This window comes from Sphaerodactylus townsendi, linkage group LG07, assembly GCF_021028975.2.
Source record: "Sphaerodactylus townsendi isolate TG3544 linkage group LG07, MPM_Stown_v2.3, whole genome shotgun sequence".
Classification (NCBI taxonomy): domain Eukaryota; kingdom Metazoa; phylum Chordata; class Lepidosauria; order Squamata; family Sphaerodactylidae; genus Sphaerodactylus; species Sphaerodactylus townsendi.
The window spans coordinates 85069256-85085834 of NC_059431.1; the positions used below are offsets into that span (position 1 = coordinate 85069256).

Below are 16579 nucleotides of genomic sequence, written 5' to 3' on the forward strand. Positions count from 1 at the left end.
AGGTCAACTCCAACACCTTGAAGATGATCCGGAATTCCACTGGGAGTCAGTTCAGACGGCACAGCACAGGGGTAATATGATCTCTAAAGGAACCACCTGTCAAGAGCCGAGCCGCTCCATTCTGGACCAGCTTCAATTTCCAGATCAGTTGCAAGGGAAGGCCCGCATAGAGCGAGTTACAGTAGTCTAGCCTGAAGGTGACAATGGCATGGATCACTGTGGCCAGGTCTACCAGGGAGAAATAGGGGACCAGCCGCCGCGCTTGGTGAAGATGGAAAAAAGCCGTTCAGGTAACACAAGCCACCTGTCTCTCCACAGATAATGAAGAATCTAGGTGGACCCCGAGGCTACAAGCCAGCGAGGTTGGGCCCAATGAGACCCCTTCCAACACTGGCGGGTGGAAATCCCCAATCTCCACCCCCCCCCCCCGCGGCCCAGCCAGAGGACCTCCGTCTTCGATGGATTAAGTTTTAACCTGCTCTGCTTCAGCCAACCAGCGACCACCTTCAAACAATGCTGTAGAGCCGCAGGGGCGGAGGCCGTCCCCCCCTCTGTTAACAGAATGAGCTGGGTGTCATCAGCATATTGGTGACAAACCAGCCCAAAGCTCCGCACCAGTTGAGCAAGGGGTCGCATGTAGATATTAAATAAGAGCGGGGATAATAAGGCCCCCTGGGGCACACCACAATAAAGTGGGCACCACTGGGAGACTTGGTCCCCGCACCATACCTGCTGGCCCCTATCATGGAGAAACGAGGCAATCCACTGAAGGACAGTGCCCTGCACCCCAGACGCAGCCAGCAGTGGGGCAAAAGGTCATGATCGACCTCATCAAACGCTGCGGTAAGATCAAGCAACACAAGCAGAGCTGATCCGCCTCGGTCAAAATGCATGCAGAGCGTATCTGTGACAGTGACAAGGACAGTCTCCATCCCATGCCCAGCACAGAAGTAAGACTGGAAGAAATCGAGCGCTGATGTGTCCTCCAGAAAGGCCTGAAGTTGCTCCAACACCACTCTCTCAATTACCTTACCCAGAAACGAAAGATTCGAGGCTGGGCAGTAATTGGCCAGATCACTAGGATCTAAGGATGATCTTTTCAAGAATGGGCGGACCACCACCTCCTTCAACCCACCCGGGAAATCTCCTTGCTCAAGGGAGTTGTTAATAATGCTCAACAGGTGGGGTCGCAGCTCCCCCCAGCAGGCCTTAACTAGCCAGGAGGGGCACAGGTCCAGAGGAAAGTTGTAGGTCTAACAGCAGCCAGGACTCTGTCGACATCAGACTCTGAGAGCAGGGAAAACTGATCCAGGCAAGGATCGGAAGATGGCCACGGAGCCTCCAGTTCACTAACTGTCTCAATCGTGGTCGGAAGGTCCTGGCGGAGCGACGCGACTTTATCCGCAAAAAAAGCTCATAAATGCCTCACTGACAATATCCAGTTGGGAATTTGCAGCCCCCTCCGACAAGGAGGTGACCGAATGAACAATCGAAACAATTGTGCCAGGTGAGAGCTAACAGACGCGAGAGAGGACGAGAATGGGAAGGGAAGGTTAATGCACAATAGATCCATGCAGTTAGAATTACTAATTAGATGTTTTTGTTTCAGTTTCAACCAATTTAAGCATTAGTGTAGTAGATACATCCAAAACAAGAAAGTACAAGCAGTACAAGGTCTCTAATATATAAAAATCTAACAGTGTGTTTGTCCCTGATGGTCTCCCTCAAAAGATGCCGGACGGATCGCCCCCAAATTTTCACAGGACGTCCCTCCCTGTTGCGGGCAGGTAATCGGACCTTCAAATCACCGAAAGTCCATACCTGAGCCGGGTAAAACGTCTTTTTCCTGGCGCACCAGGCCATAAAGCTGTTTGTGTTCAACTGTCAGAATGTTCATGCAGCCTGTCTGTGGCTTGAGGGCTTGGTATGAGGGCTTAGAATGTTCGCGCAGATGAGCAGAGATGAGCAGTGAAAACAGTAAATAGGCAATACTGTTAGGTAATACGACTGGAAGTGAAACACATATATACTTTGCCATGTGAGACGTCAGGTGGGGTTCCCCCCCCACACACAGATAACTTTCACTCTCTGTGCCTCACCCACTCTACCACACAATACACATCCAGCTCATTCTCACACACCTCACTCTGCCCTCCCTCACATCCAACCACCACTTACCCACTTCCTCACCCATATTCGCCACAGCTCTCTTTTACTAAAAGGGAGCTGGAGTTTGCCTTTTTCTTCTAAGAAAATCCGCGGGGTGGAGGCGAACCAACACTACTGGCTCCGCTTCTTTTGCACATGGCCCTTGAAGAACCCAGGGAGCTGGCCTCGATCTGAGCGCCTCACCACCCTGCCTCTGCTGCCTGACTGGGATAGCCTCCTTGCCCCAGTTCTGCCTTCCCCAAGCCAGGACTGAGCGTGGCAACCAGCCTCATGGACAGCGGGATTCGCACTCTGGACAGTTCCGCTGTGGAATGGAAAGGGTTACCTTATACTAAAAAAACAAGACAGCACCATATAACGATGTGAATTGAAAGGGGAAAGAGGGATTCCATTTGACCACCCCAAAAGGCTACGTTGGGGATCATTGGACCTGCATGGACATCCGTGTGGGTTGCGGACTACGATGGGAAGGACAATTGCCACAGCAAAGTGTGTCTGGGCCCACTAGTTCATAATATATTGCATGGCTGATCACAATGTCTACCCAACTTGCAAATAGCCAATATTAATGTCTCTTAACTGGAAATTCTAGCAACAGGCCACCATCCAGGAGCTTCCAAAGGTCTTTGGCAGAGCAAACAGAATTTTTCACTTTTTTAAAATTGAAGCATAGAACACCACTCCATACTTTTGAAATGCCCTTCTCTTAAAAAAAAAAAAGGAGTGTTATGTGACATCAGGGACTGTTTGATTACCAGGTCAAAGTTCTTTCATGCAGGTGGAATTTGTTTTTGCAGGTTCTTAAGATCCAGGACAAGATAGAAATCAAATTACTACCAATAAGAAAAAGGCACAAACCAGCTGAGGTCGTCCCAGTGGTGATCGGCATGCTGGGCGCCATCCCAAAAACACTAGGGCAGCACTTGAAACATCTTCGAATTGACATCTGTCAAATTCAGAAGGCAGCCCTGCTGGGATCCGCACAAATACTACGCCGATACATTACGACTTCCTAGACCTCTGGGTGAGGCTCAAATTGTAACAAAGGCCAACAACCAGCTAAAGATATGGCACCTGTGAAATCTACAATAATAATAATAATAATAACAACAACAACAACAGCAGCAGCAGCAGCAACAACAACAACAACAACAATAAATCTACCATGATGATGGTGGTGGTGGTGGTGGTGGTGGCGGCAGCAGTGGCATGGAAGAAATTATATGTGGTGCAGAGTGGTAAGCTGTAGTATTACAGTCAAAAGCTCTGCTCTTGACCTTAGTTCAATCCTGATGGAAGTCAATTTCAGGTAGCCAGCTCAAGGTTGACTCAGCCTTCCATTCCTCCAGGGCTGGTAAAATAAGTAACCAACTTACTGGGGGCAAAGTATAAGCAACTGGGGAAGACAATGGCAAACCACTCTGTAAACAAAGTCTGCCTAGTAAAGGTTGTGATGTGATGTCACCTCATGGTCAGTAATAATCTGATGTTTACACAGGGGACTACTTTTACCTTTGTGAAAGGGATCTGATTTTTTTCTTTAGTAGCAGCTCTACTTGAGAGTTGCTGCCAGTCAAAGTATATAATACTAAGGGACAAACAAGATGTAATGCCAGTCCCAAGTAGGGTTAACAGAGGTTATACTAGGGAACTAGAATTTTCAAGTGATATGGTGCGCTATTTGTCTCAAAATACAGCGCAGGAAGGAGGGGTATAGTCCTGATCCAACTTGACTCCTGGCGTGACTAGCTTGACCCTAACATACAGTCTGACTCAGTATAAAGCAGTTTCATTTGTTTTATTTACGTGACAAACCATATGAACCCTGGAAGAGAGTGAATTTCCACATATAGTCCTCGCACTCTTCCAGCCTTAAAGACTTACTAATGTGAAACAGGAAGATTAAGAGCCATGAATACAGCAAGCTCAGCACCAACAGCATTAAACACAAACTCATCCCCCTGCACATCTAGCTACATATCTCACCCTCTTTTCTAACTTCAATAATCAATTGACTGAGAAGTCAATATGTTCCTAACATTCTTGCGTATGCCACTTTATGTTTAATAACAGGGAGCAAAACACTGTCAAGGTCCAAATTTAGTTAGCACTTTAAAAACTCAAAATACACAGTTTCACGCATAACTTTTGTTAAGTATTATATGATTCCTAAAAATTGCAAAGTTCACAATGATTTAAACCATACTTCCAAATTCACCTATCTACTAAAATTCAAGCCATGTCTACTCTTGCATACCAGGGAAGTCAACACTTCTAGAAATGATAACCTTTTTGAACTTTTTCTCACCATGTGCATCTACGCAGGCATTATTCACAACATGGTCATCATCAGAATAACCATTTGCTCACTCCCCTCCGAAAAAGGTTAATTTGAAAGCTATGCTTGAGCAGAAAGAAACAGAGTTAAAACCACATTCCTGTAGGAGCACAAATCCCTTTTGCTATCCCTTCTGCACAAACAGGGACTGCCAATTTGTCCCCATCATTGTCAGAAAACAAAAGAAAACTAAGAGTGCAGCCAGACCCCTCAAAGAGAAGACACAGCAATTCCAGAAGCTGACTTGAAGCCCACTGGGGTGTAAAGAAGGGCTGAATCCTTCTTGTCAGCTGTTACCATAAAAGAACCAGAAGAAATAGTGACACTTCCATACAACAGAAAGGTCAAGGAGTTCGTAGCCATTTCATGACCCAGACAAGTCAAGGTCAAAAGATTCAGGTAGCAGCTTGGCCTGAGCCTAAGTTACTTGCGCAAATGAATTGTTTTAACAAATCAGCTTTGGTCAATTAAACCTAACAAGACATTCTGCATCACATAGCAGGGTTCCTGACACTGAGGCCAGAAGCTGAGGCCAGCCTCGTAAAACAAGGCTTTTAACATGGCATAACAAATTTAAGGTAATCCATCCAGAAACTGCAGATGTCAGCATGATAAAATACAAGTTGCCCTGGCTAAGAATAGTTTTCACACTCTTAAATCTTGGAACTGAGATGGTCATCCCTCCTAATTCTCAATTCAATTAATTGAAGTTATACACATACACAAAGCAGGGTAGATGCTTCCCTCTCCTACACACCAGAACTTCCGTATACCACTTTCTGCACAGTCATATTCAAGCAGGAACTTGAGTCAATGGATATCTTGATATTCCGTTCCACAGATATGGAGCAAAAATATTTTGTAGCACAAAAGATGTTCAAATATTGAAATGTTGCACAACAAAAGCTAGCTAAAATATATATTTAGTTCTTCAGTTAATGAATCCCTCAGATGGAATGTTTCATATTTCTAGTTCAAAGAAATCAGCCGCATCCATTATTTTAATATAATATAGGACTACAATTACACAAATGGTAAAGAGTCCTGTCATGCTTTCCTCTTCATTGTTGAAATGACAGAACAACTGTACACTGTACAAAACTGTACACAAAATTCTGTAGATACAGCTATCTTACGGAACTGTAGCCAAATTCTGCATAATTATATGAAGGATTGCAGCTTAACATGAAAGCGTAGTGGTCAAAGTCCTGGAGTAGGATCTGGGAGTCCTGGAGCAGAATCTGGAGTAGGATCTGGGAGACAGGTTCAAAATCTAACTCTGCCATAGAAGCCTATTGGTTGACATTGGGAAATTATCCTTTCTTAGCCTAATCTACCTCACGGGTTTGCCCTGAGGATAAAATAGAGGAGAAAAGCATGATATAAGCTGCCATGCATCCCATTGGGGAGGAACGAAAGGTCCAAATGAAGTTAATAAATAAAAGCAAGACTGCGATCCTACAGATACTTTCCTGAGAATAAACCCCACTGAATATGAGATTTTCTTCTGAGTATATTTAAGATTAATCCATAAACCTGTCATAAAAAAATATTTGCAAAAGAGACTAGAAAAATGCTAGAAGGAACTATTTTCTCTTTGCATCTGCACAAAAAATGCATCTTTTCCTTTTCAAACACAGTTACGTCAATTCTGTATTATGTAATTTCAAAGCCCTTCAAGATGACTGACTTACCTGTTCTAATGATACTTAAATCCTACATCTACCAGAGCCTCTTTAACCCCAATGAGTTTGGAGTGTTGAGAATTGTACCCAGAAAAAAAGTAGTTGCTACTTTTAGCTACTAATATTTAGAAATCTCAAAATAATTCAAAATAATTATATGCTCAAGAAAAGACTGGCAACGGCTTAATATCATCTCTCAAACATTCTTGTTCATTTCAGATTTGTTTGGGATTTCTTTGACATTATGGTATCTGGATAAACAAAAAAACAAAAAATGTTGATGTGGAAATATAAAGCACACAAAATAAAAGGATATGATGGCATACATGTACTATATATTGTAGATATACATATTAAAGAAAGAGGTTCGGTAATAACTCTATCATACAAAGGGAAATACTTTTCTACCATATGAGTTGCAAAGGTCTTTCTTAATTTTGAAAAGGACAACTGATATTTTAAATAATTTTAAAGTATTAGGAGCATATTTTTGACAGCACAAATACATTTCCAACACATAACAAGAGCACACTATCTTTTTAATGAAAAGATTCCTACTGTCTCCCCCGTTGTTATGCTTGGCACTGTAGCCTAACGATCAGAAATCTCAAAAGCGAAGTGTTGGTCTTCCTTGGCAGGAGGCAAAGAAGACATATGCTTTGAAGACACATGAAAATGTTCAAGTTATTGTCTTCTGGAACACCCATTTTATAATATTTGTAAAGCATACCAAAAGGTTATATTTCATGAACTAATTATCTCAAATTAAAACTTCTCAACAGTTAAAAGACTTTTACACTTTCGATAATGAGACAGTTTCAAGAATACACTGTATCGTTTACTAGGTGTGTTTTGCATGCAACTGGCACTATCGGTCCCATCCTAAGCGGCCATTTGTTCCAACTTCCCTGCAAGCAAGGGAAAAGGTCGCTTTGCCCACTCTCACAAACAGCGGAGACAATAGGGTCTGCCACGTAGTGCGTGCGAGAGGGGGACAAAGGCGTAACTGAAGCTCAGAATCTCTCCTCAGCGCAAAGAGAATCTCCCTTCAGCGCAGGGCAGACCACCAGTGTATAATCAGCCCAAGAGTTGCACCCTCTACATCCCGGATCTCAATGGACTTAGAAGAGAGCCTAGAATGACACTGGGTGTGTCTCAAGGAATGCTTTCCTCTTCATAATTAGACTGGATTGTATGATAATACAAAATGTTGCCACAGACATGATATTAATATCAAAAATAAAACATTAGAGTTACATCCTAAATTTGTAAGGCTTAAATACAAAATTCCTGTTAATTTTAATCAAAATTACATGTGAAGTGTTATTTCTGTGGACTAGCATTCACTAGTAAGGCTAAACACCCATCCAAAATATTTCTTTAAACACAGATCATGTCTATTCAAAAGATGTCTATTTTAATATTTAAAATTACTTCTTCCCTTTCTGTTCCACCTTAGGAATATCAATATTTCTCTTTAAAGCGATATTAGATTATGTGCTTTAACACACATACTTCCTGTCATACACAATCCAGAATACGTGGTAACAGCAACTGCTTCTGCTAATACCAATTCTGCTTACCAGTTTTTGCAAAAAATGTCTGCATTGTCTGTAAAATTATTGAAAAGAGTACAAGTCAAATTTATTACAATTGCTTAAAAATGAACTGATGAAACCTATGTTCATGTGGTCACATATGGGGTTCTGAATATCTCCTCATAGAAATATTAAAATAACTTTGCAGTACATGTATATTCAGCTTTAAAATATTTTCTTTAGCTGTTTATTAAGTTAATAAATGTGATATTACAAATCATGTTTTTAACCCATTAAATGTGCTTCCAGTCTCTCTACTCGTATGCATCACATAACACATCTTATGAAAGCTGTACCAAATGAATGCTATGGAAAAAGGCAATGGTAAACCACCTCTGTTATATCTTTTGCCTTAAAAACTCTACAAGGTCACTATGTCAGCTGTGATTTGACAGTACTTCACACTCACACAGAGTGTGCTATGCGATGGACTGTGTGATAAGTATCACTGAACTTGAGTAATGCTATCCCTTTCTAATAATGGCAATAGAACTCCAAAGCAAGGAAGTTCCAGCATATGTTTTAACTGCTTCCACGTTTGCAAAATAAATAGGTTTTAAAAATGCATTGCAACCATAAGTCCCATAACTTTTTTAGGCATACTATACTGACAAAGTCCTTTGAAAGGGCATTCATAATAATTAGACAATGTTATGGTTATTAAAAATAACCAAACAGATTTAATCTTTAAGAAATGTGATGGATCCTAAGAAAACAAACAAGCAATGGTGAACTGAACTGTGAACTACAATGTTTTCAAAACTCTTTTGAAAACTAAGTTCCAGGAATCTTGTGAAATACTAGAAAAACTGCCACCAAAGTGAAAGTTAACTAACATGAGTTTCAAGAGAAAGTTAAAGCAAAGTTCAGTACAGATCAGACTTGGGTGTAAGATTCTCAGAAAATAGCTTTCAAAATGCAATGTATTGCCTTGCCCCTCGGTGAACACACATCCTGGTAATTATCAGCAGGTTCAAAACCAAGAATACTGAAGTCATGTGGCTTGTGTATAATGTCAGCACACAAGAGTTGTCATCTCTTAACATATGCAAACTTCCTAGAATGTTTTGGTAACAAATTTCACACATAGAATTCTCTCGTCCATTCCAGTAAAAGACCGGCTTCCCCTCCACAACACACCCGGGCAATCTCCCCCTCCCTCTTTTTTCCTTTCTTCCAGACAGGACACAGTCTGGCGATTCAGAGGCTCATACAGGCCAGACTTCCTTCAGTTCAGCCCGTTGGGTAGAACTGCTAATCCATCTTAGTAATTAACAAGATAATGGTGGGTAGCCGGAAAGCAATATTAATGCTAGCTGTTTAGGAAACATCAACAGAAATGACTTCACCTTTTCATCAGTCCCTGATAGACAATGTATGCAGTTAAAAATATTGAGTTTAAGTCTGTACATCTGAAATTCAGGAGTGTCAGAACTACACCAAACTTGGCAGATGCGTACTTATCTGCTGAAAGAGTACTTTCAGTGAACTCTTTGTTTGTAAATAGAAGCGATACCACAACATACTAATACTGAAACAGTATGCAAAATAACCAGAATGAGAAACATGGGGAAGTTATGCAATTTAAATCAAGACATATAGATGCTCATCTATTAATATGATGGCATTCTTAGCTTTTCTTAATATTTATCATGGTGCTATGCTACACAGAAGCCATATGAAAATCTTCAAAAATAATCAGACAACATAAGGATTAAATTCTGTACAAAAGAAAAACACACATAATGCATTTCAGTAAAAACTTGAACTTTAAAAATCTGCTGCAGTAGAACTTTAAAAAGTTATCTATTAGAGGAAAGATTTCTATTATATGAAGTTCTACTGCAGCAAACAAATACAACAGCTTTCATTCAGCGACTGTCAAAAAACTTTCCAATGTGCCCACTGCAATGCAGATGCCAACCAACGAATCAAAGGCATTCAGCAACTAGACAAAGAGGGTTTGATGCCAACCTCGGTGCCACTGGCAACCATTATTGGCATCAAGCACATTGTCTGCTTTTCCTCCCCCACTCTGCTGGCACTTGACAAACAAAATGGCGGTTCTTGTAGAAACGGAACACAGCACAAGAGCTGCAGTGATTAAAGCAAAAATCACCAAATGATTTTAGTGACTCAAATGCAGCCTCTATTAGACAACAAGAAACAGCACACACAGAAGAATCCCACTCAATTTCTGCCAAGCAAGATACAGTGATCAGGGCATTTAAAGATAAATTCAACAGACACTAAACCCATTTTTTAAATTATTTATTTAGTGCTTCTTGTTTTAAACACCTGTAGACACCCATATTTAAGCATAATTTCCTGCCCCAGACAATTGGTAGGAACAACAAATCAGATAACATTTAATGTATTTGTGGCTGAAAAATCTAAGACGTAACTAATAATTTGGCAATAAACTGGGGAAAGGGAGAGAAGCAGGTTTTAGAAAAAATGTGGAAGGAGGATAGACAGATATGCAGTGTCAATGACAAACTTGACAGACTTGTCTACATTTCCTCCTTCAGTACAGATGTAGGTACAAACAGAAGAATCTCTTGTCAAAGTACAAAAAGGAATGACATTTCTAGATCAGGAAAATCCCAATATATTGTAACATTGCACTGCTCTGCAATGCGGATGCCAACCAACAAATCACAAGCATCCTAGGCTAAACAAAGAAGGTCCGATGCCAATCCTGGTGCCACTGGCAACCATTACTGGCACTCAAACTATTCTTCCTCACGCATATAGCCAAGATTTTTAAGACTGCCTATTTTACCCTTATATTCATTTAAGAACTTTTTTCTTTATTTTTTATTTTCAGAATGGCCTTAATTACTATGTCTTATTGATGAACCATTACCAAATAAGTAAGTTTTCATATATCAAAATAGAAAATCAACCCTATATGAAAGACAATTACTTTGATTGACATTGTGCTTATATTTTGCAAGCCCGGAAATCACTGCCATCCTGCCTGCCAAAATGCAAAAATCAGATTGGAGAAGATTACACAGAGAATAATTTTAAAAACTGAAATATTTTTAAAGTTGTTAGCATATTTCTCAAAAAGCAGTATGAAGGAGCCTGCAATAAACGTGAGATTCTCACCACAAGTGACTTGATGTAAAGAGATGTACCAACATTTCATCCAGTGTTATTTTGTCAGTAACTGCAGAAATACTGAAAAAGTCAGGACATTAGGAAAGTGTTTACATGATCCAGGGTTATTTTGACAATTCTTACACAATCCATGGCCTCTGCTTGTATCTGAAAGACTGTCAATGTTCACCTCTACCTTAACTCACCCCTCAATTCAAGTTGTGTATCTGTCAACTTCAAAGGATAGCATGTGACGAAACATACACACAAACAGGCTGCAGAGATGTTTCAATGATGCTGTTTCCATCTGTAGCTAACTTTCTGATGGGCATACTTCAACGACAAGTGAAGTTTACCACAATCTACTAGCTATCTTTGAAGTATGATATTTTTAGAAAACCACATGCCAAACCTTTTTAAATAAAATCTGAGGTGAAACAATATATATCCAAGAAAATGTTTGAAAGCTCCATTTAAAAAATGGTTTTAATTCTGACATTAATTCAAATTACCTTTAGCAGAATATGCAAATGAGAAATCAGATCAAAATAACTAAGATGAAATAAAGAGAAAGTTAGTGACACTTAGATTCTATGAGAATCAAGGGACAATTTACTCTGATTTGGGGCCCTACATTTTGTATACATTCTCCCAGTTCTGGAAACAAGAACAAGGAGATACTTTCATTATTAAACCTAGATCACAAAAGCTGTGGTATATAGTATTTTTGTCATATGATCACTGCAATTAAGGCTGTGAAAGCATGACACATTCATGACAACTATAGTTTTGTCATGACAAAAGATGATTGAGTCATGTGAACTAACACAAAGTATAGGTTAGATATAAAAATCAAACCAAAGCATTTAGTTCTCATTTCACATACTATACAATTTATTTTCATATAACACATCCTTATTTTAATCTGGAATAAGAAATAATAGCTAGAAGTGACTTCCTTTAGGACACCAAGCCAATTTATGCAATTATCCGCCATATGCAAACAGTCCAACATGACCAGATTGAAAGTTACCTCCAAAACATACATGTCCATTGTTGACTGCTTCTACAGTCTGATTTGATAGATCCTTAATGCAACAGACTTAAGCGTAAAAAAAAAAGCAAAAGTGTCTGCTTTGTTTCAAAAATGGCTGGACTGAATTATTATTGAAGTAATTGTGCAATTGATAATAGCTCCATGGGTGGTTTGCTGAATTTTAAATATAATTTGAGAGTTTTCACATTTAAACAAATTTTAAAGGCTTATCTTCGCTGAAGAGAAAGAACGTCCTTGATGAAAATATGAGGAGATTGACCACACCGGAAAACATCAGTAAAGCCATTACATATTAGGTATTTGCACAAGTGATCCATAATATCCAGATATTTTATAAGATCATTCCCTCCCTAGTCCTGTTATTTACAGTATAATTTTTTATTATTAATGCTATTAAGTGGTAGGCACATGTGGCAATCTTTGTGAATAAAGAAGTAGATGTGTAAAAGGTATTCTGAAAGTGTGCATTTGCTTATATTAATAATACCAGAGTGCCAGTGTTTCAATATTAAAGTGTTGTTTTGCAATACACACCAGTAACTTCCTTCATATTTTGGAATGCCTTTAAAGCAGAAGATAGCCTCTCAGAGGTACATGACAATCCTACAAATAAAAAAATGAGCATGCAATGGTGTACATGTATGCAGACTAATTTAAAACATGCACACATACATATATACATATGCATATATATATATATATACACACATACACACACACACACATATATATACACACACATCATTAATCAAATGTTTAAAAGACTCTCCTTAAAAAAACAAGGCCCTTAGAAACAATGTTAAACAGATTAAAACAACCTACCTTGATCCTGCACATAGTATGCCAGAAACAAATCAAGCTCCTTGACTGATACTGTTATGTGGTGGGGCTGGACGCAAAGTGCTGGATTTGTGCAATGGGGGGATTTCATGAGCCGTTCTCCATCTGTACTTTCCAAGGGGATACCTTTGAAAAGGATCACCATGACTAGATCCAGACGCCAGACTTTGTCTGCCTGTCGCAGGCAGTCGATCCTCCTAATCTTACCCTTCTGGTCAGGATTGGACAATACACAGCATGGGTGCTTCTTTCCAGTAACAGTAAGCACAAAATCCTCCCGATACTCTTGGCGGATATCTTTGCGCAGCTTGGCGAGAAGCCTGGATGCCCACTTCTGTTTAATTTCAGGCTTTTCACTAAGTAGCTCATCTTTGACTGCTCTTTCCTCATCCTTTGACATTCGCTTTTCATGTTTTTTAAAGTATTTGCGTTTTCGAGCCTGAAGGTTGAACCAAGTGTAGGCAATTGCACGGACGTGTGGAAGAAGAGCCTCAATGAATGGGTGAAATTCATCCTGTTGAAAAAAGCAGAAACAAAGAAAGCATGAAGTGAAAAAGCTGTTCCAATTGCACAATCAGGACAACAGCAGCACTTCTCTTTGAAAACATGTAGTATCTGAAGTAAAAATTAAGGTGAAGTAACCACCGTGGACATATCTAAGCAGCTTTTATTCTTACATAAATGGCCAGGAGAGCTGTAAAAACATCTCCAGTTCTGTATAACAGATACAGCTGTGCAAATTAAAACTACACCTTTTCCCACCTCACCTTCTTTTGGCCCTCCACTGAGTTACGAGTACACTGGTTTAAAGTAAAGACATACATAGTTTCTAACATTTACTATCCCACACTAGCACATCAAGTAGTACCATGTTTAGAAAGGATGCTGGTAGAATTTTAAAAACATCTGATCAGAAACAATGAAAAAGCAGAATCAGATTGTGCAGCTTAAATCTCTTCTCTGCACAAAGCAAATATATGCTAAGTTCCCGCTTTTGGAGCATGCATCCAGCAAAAAACTGGTGGTGGTACAAAGAGCATGCGCTACTCAACATGATCCACATCCTCTTATAAATTGCCCAACATTCCAGTACTGAAACAGTATCATTCCCACTGTCATAAGTACAGAAATCAGGGTACAGTAAAGGAAGTGAAGTAGAAGACACAGCACAAGATCTCCACAAAGTTTTGTACTTTGATTGTCCTTGGTCACCCCTCTTTTTCTTCGTGAAATAAAATTTGATAAACTCAAAAAAAATTGTACAAAAGTTCCTTCAGCAACTCTTCTATACTCCACTATGGGGTTCAAAGCCCCACAGAGTTGGTTAATTTGTTAACAGATCACGAGTACGCGGCAATTATTTGAACTCCCCTAAAAATCTATCTGAAGCACACAATGAAAAAGGACGACTTGGCACAAACTTCACATTCTTTGTGCTTCAGCACCCTGTGGCAGGGTGACATTAATACTGCACCACTGCTTTTCTGAAATACATGCAATGTATTTACAGTTTCAAAGAGCACTGCCTATCATATGGCTTTCCAAAGCGATATATAGATTTATTAAATTTTAGCCTTTACTGTAATGATGAGATTCAGCCTAAATGTTGTCAGTATATTAACAATTATATTTATTTGGAGAACAGGATGTTCCCACTTTAAGCTGTATCCTATAGACATGTTCACATTTTTGAGTAACTTCTGTCACATATGTAATAATTCTCCATACTGTAACAGCCTGAACAGTAATCGCTTCCATAGTTAAATTGGGAGAGAAAACTGGGAGGGAGGGGAAGAGAGAAGGTTGTTCCTCCCCTCCCCCCACATGTGTGTGTCCTCCAACAGAATTCAATTTCTGTTCTTTAACTATATTAAGTAGCTATTTATTTCTCTGAGGCTGATTCCGCATGGGCCAAAAACAGCGGTGTGAAAATGGTGTGAAAACAGTATAGACCCTTTTACACCGTTTTAAACCCTTTTACACCATTTTCACACCGTTTTCACACTGCTGTTTTGGGCCCATGCGGAATCAGCCCGTTATTGAGCTCACTCAAACAACTTGAACTCCTTATAAAAAGTGTATACTAATTACACTATAATTGTATCAATTGATTGTATTTTTTCCGAGAGAATAAAATAGGCAAAAACAGATACAACTGAAATTTCACTGATTCCAAATAAACTTTGCAATAGTAATAAAAGCAGAGAATGTGATTAAATATCTAGGTTCATCATTATTTAAACGGCTTGAGCGAAACTAATTTTTAAGCCAAGAAGACAGTTTTAAATAAATGAACCTGGCTAGTGCAGAGTGTTACTGTGTATGCTAACTTCTGCCACCTTTACATTAAAGGAAAGCATAAGTTTTCAGAGTTTATTCTGCAAAACTATTGCAGTTCAGTTACTGAATTACTTCTGTTCCATAAGGAGGAAAGAACATAAACCCAGACTGAACAGGGCACTAAATGATTATAATACAAAGAGCAGCAAAATGGCAAAGAAGTATTAATTAAAGCAGTCAGTGGTTTCCAGCACAGCTTTGTACATTTCTGCCACTCTGAGGGCTCATAAACGAAATCCTGGAAAGAGTTAAACCACAATCTACTCTTTGTGTGGGAAGGCTGCACCGTTCAGAGCAACCACAGCCCACGATAAGACTTTCCTATCACAACACACTCTGGTGCCATTTTTTCTTAACTACTACAGTTTATTTTCCCATTTCAGAAATTGACCTGCATAGAACCCCCATTAAAGAAATATGGATTTTAATAATACACTGAGAAAGCAGGCAGAATTGCATGGAATTCCGCAAAAGTATATAATTGAAGGCAGTGTGAGGGAGAAACATACAACTATACAACTTAAAATTATTGCTCTAAATATAATTCTAAATACTGTAACAACAGAATGCACTACTGTATCTATAAGATATTTTGGATTTTAACAAGGAAATTATGATGTTTCAGATTTTTAATGTTACTTTTAGGCAGCACACCTTATAGTGCATTAAAGTATAAACTAAATACACTTACACAGAAGTAAGCCCTGCTGCAATCGATGGGACTTGCTCCCTAGAAGAATGGTTAGTACTGAAATGAAAATTATGTTGTATCTTTAAACTATGTTAAATGGATTGCTAAAGTCAGGGGTACATGAACAGCTTCAGAGGTTTTGTTACCACAGCAGTAGCAAATGTATATGCTTTGAGGAAAACTATAATGCATTTAAGCAGAATTGAAAATTCCAATGTTAAGTGGTATTATAGGATAACTTGGAAATCTTCAAATTGTATCTTGAGTTTTTATTTTAAATATAACACCTCAAACTGTATTCTAAACAGAGATCAAACACATACATTCGCTTCAAAACAGGCTGAATGGCCATATATGAAATCTGATCTGTTGTACCTAATACTGGTAGATGCAATACAGGAAAATAAGTTGCATGTAGCGCTTACCCAGGAGAATCATAACTGCATTTTGCAACAAAGATTTCTGGAGATAAAGATTTTCAAATGTTGTAACAAATGGCTACGTTTATTCCATATGCACTGATAATTTGTATAATGTGTATCTTCAAATGTGAAAATAAAAATAATTCTGCTGTAACTACAGTATAGTTTTGATAGGCAGGCCATGTTCTCTCTTCATAATCACATTAAAAAGTATTTTCACCTCCCCACATTTTACTATCTTCTGACCTTTCCTATAATCTATTTTCTAGTAAATTTGGGAGACTGTCCTCCTCCTTGCCCCAAAAGTAGTACTATTTCACACCAGCTACTT

General features: G+C 39.2%; 1 protein-coding gene across 14 annotated transcripts in view; it reads right to left on the reverse strand.

The window, feature by feature from the left end:
* Positions 1-16579, reverse strand: part of NFIB (nuclear factor I B) — a 361340-nt gene that overhangs the window by 226477 nt on the left and 118284 nt on the right. For 13 of the 14 annotated variants that reach the window (XM_048503643.1, XM_048503639.1, XM_048503632.1 and 10 more), the window contains exon 2: positions 12778-13309. In XM_048503643.1, coding sequence (XP_048359600.1) covers positions 12778-13309 — 532 coding nt within the window. Of the gene's footprint in view, positions 1-12777; positions 13310-13663; positions 13685-16579 lie in introns of those variants that run through there. The other variant, XM_048503637.1, reaches the window with a different exon arrangement.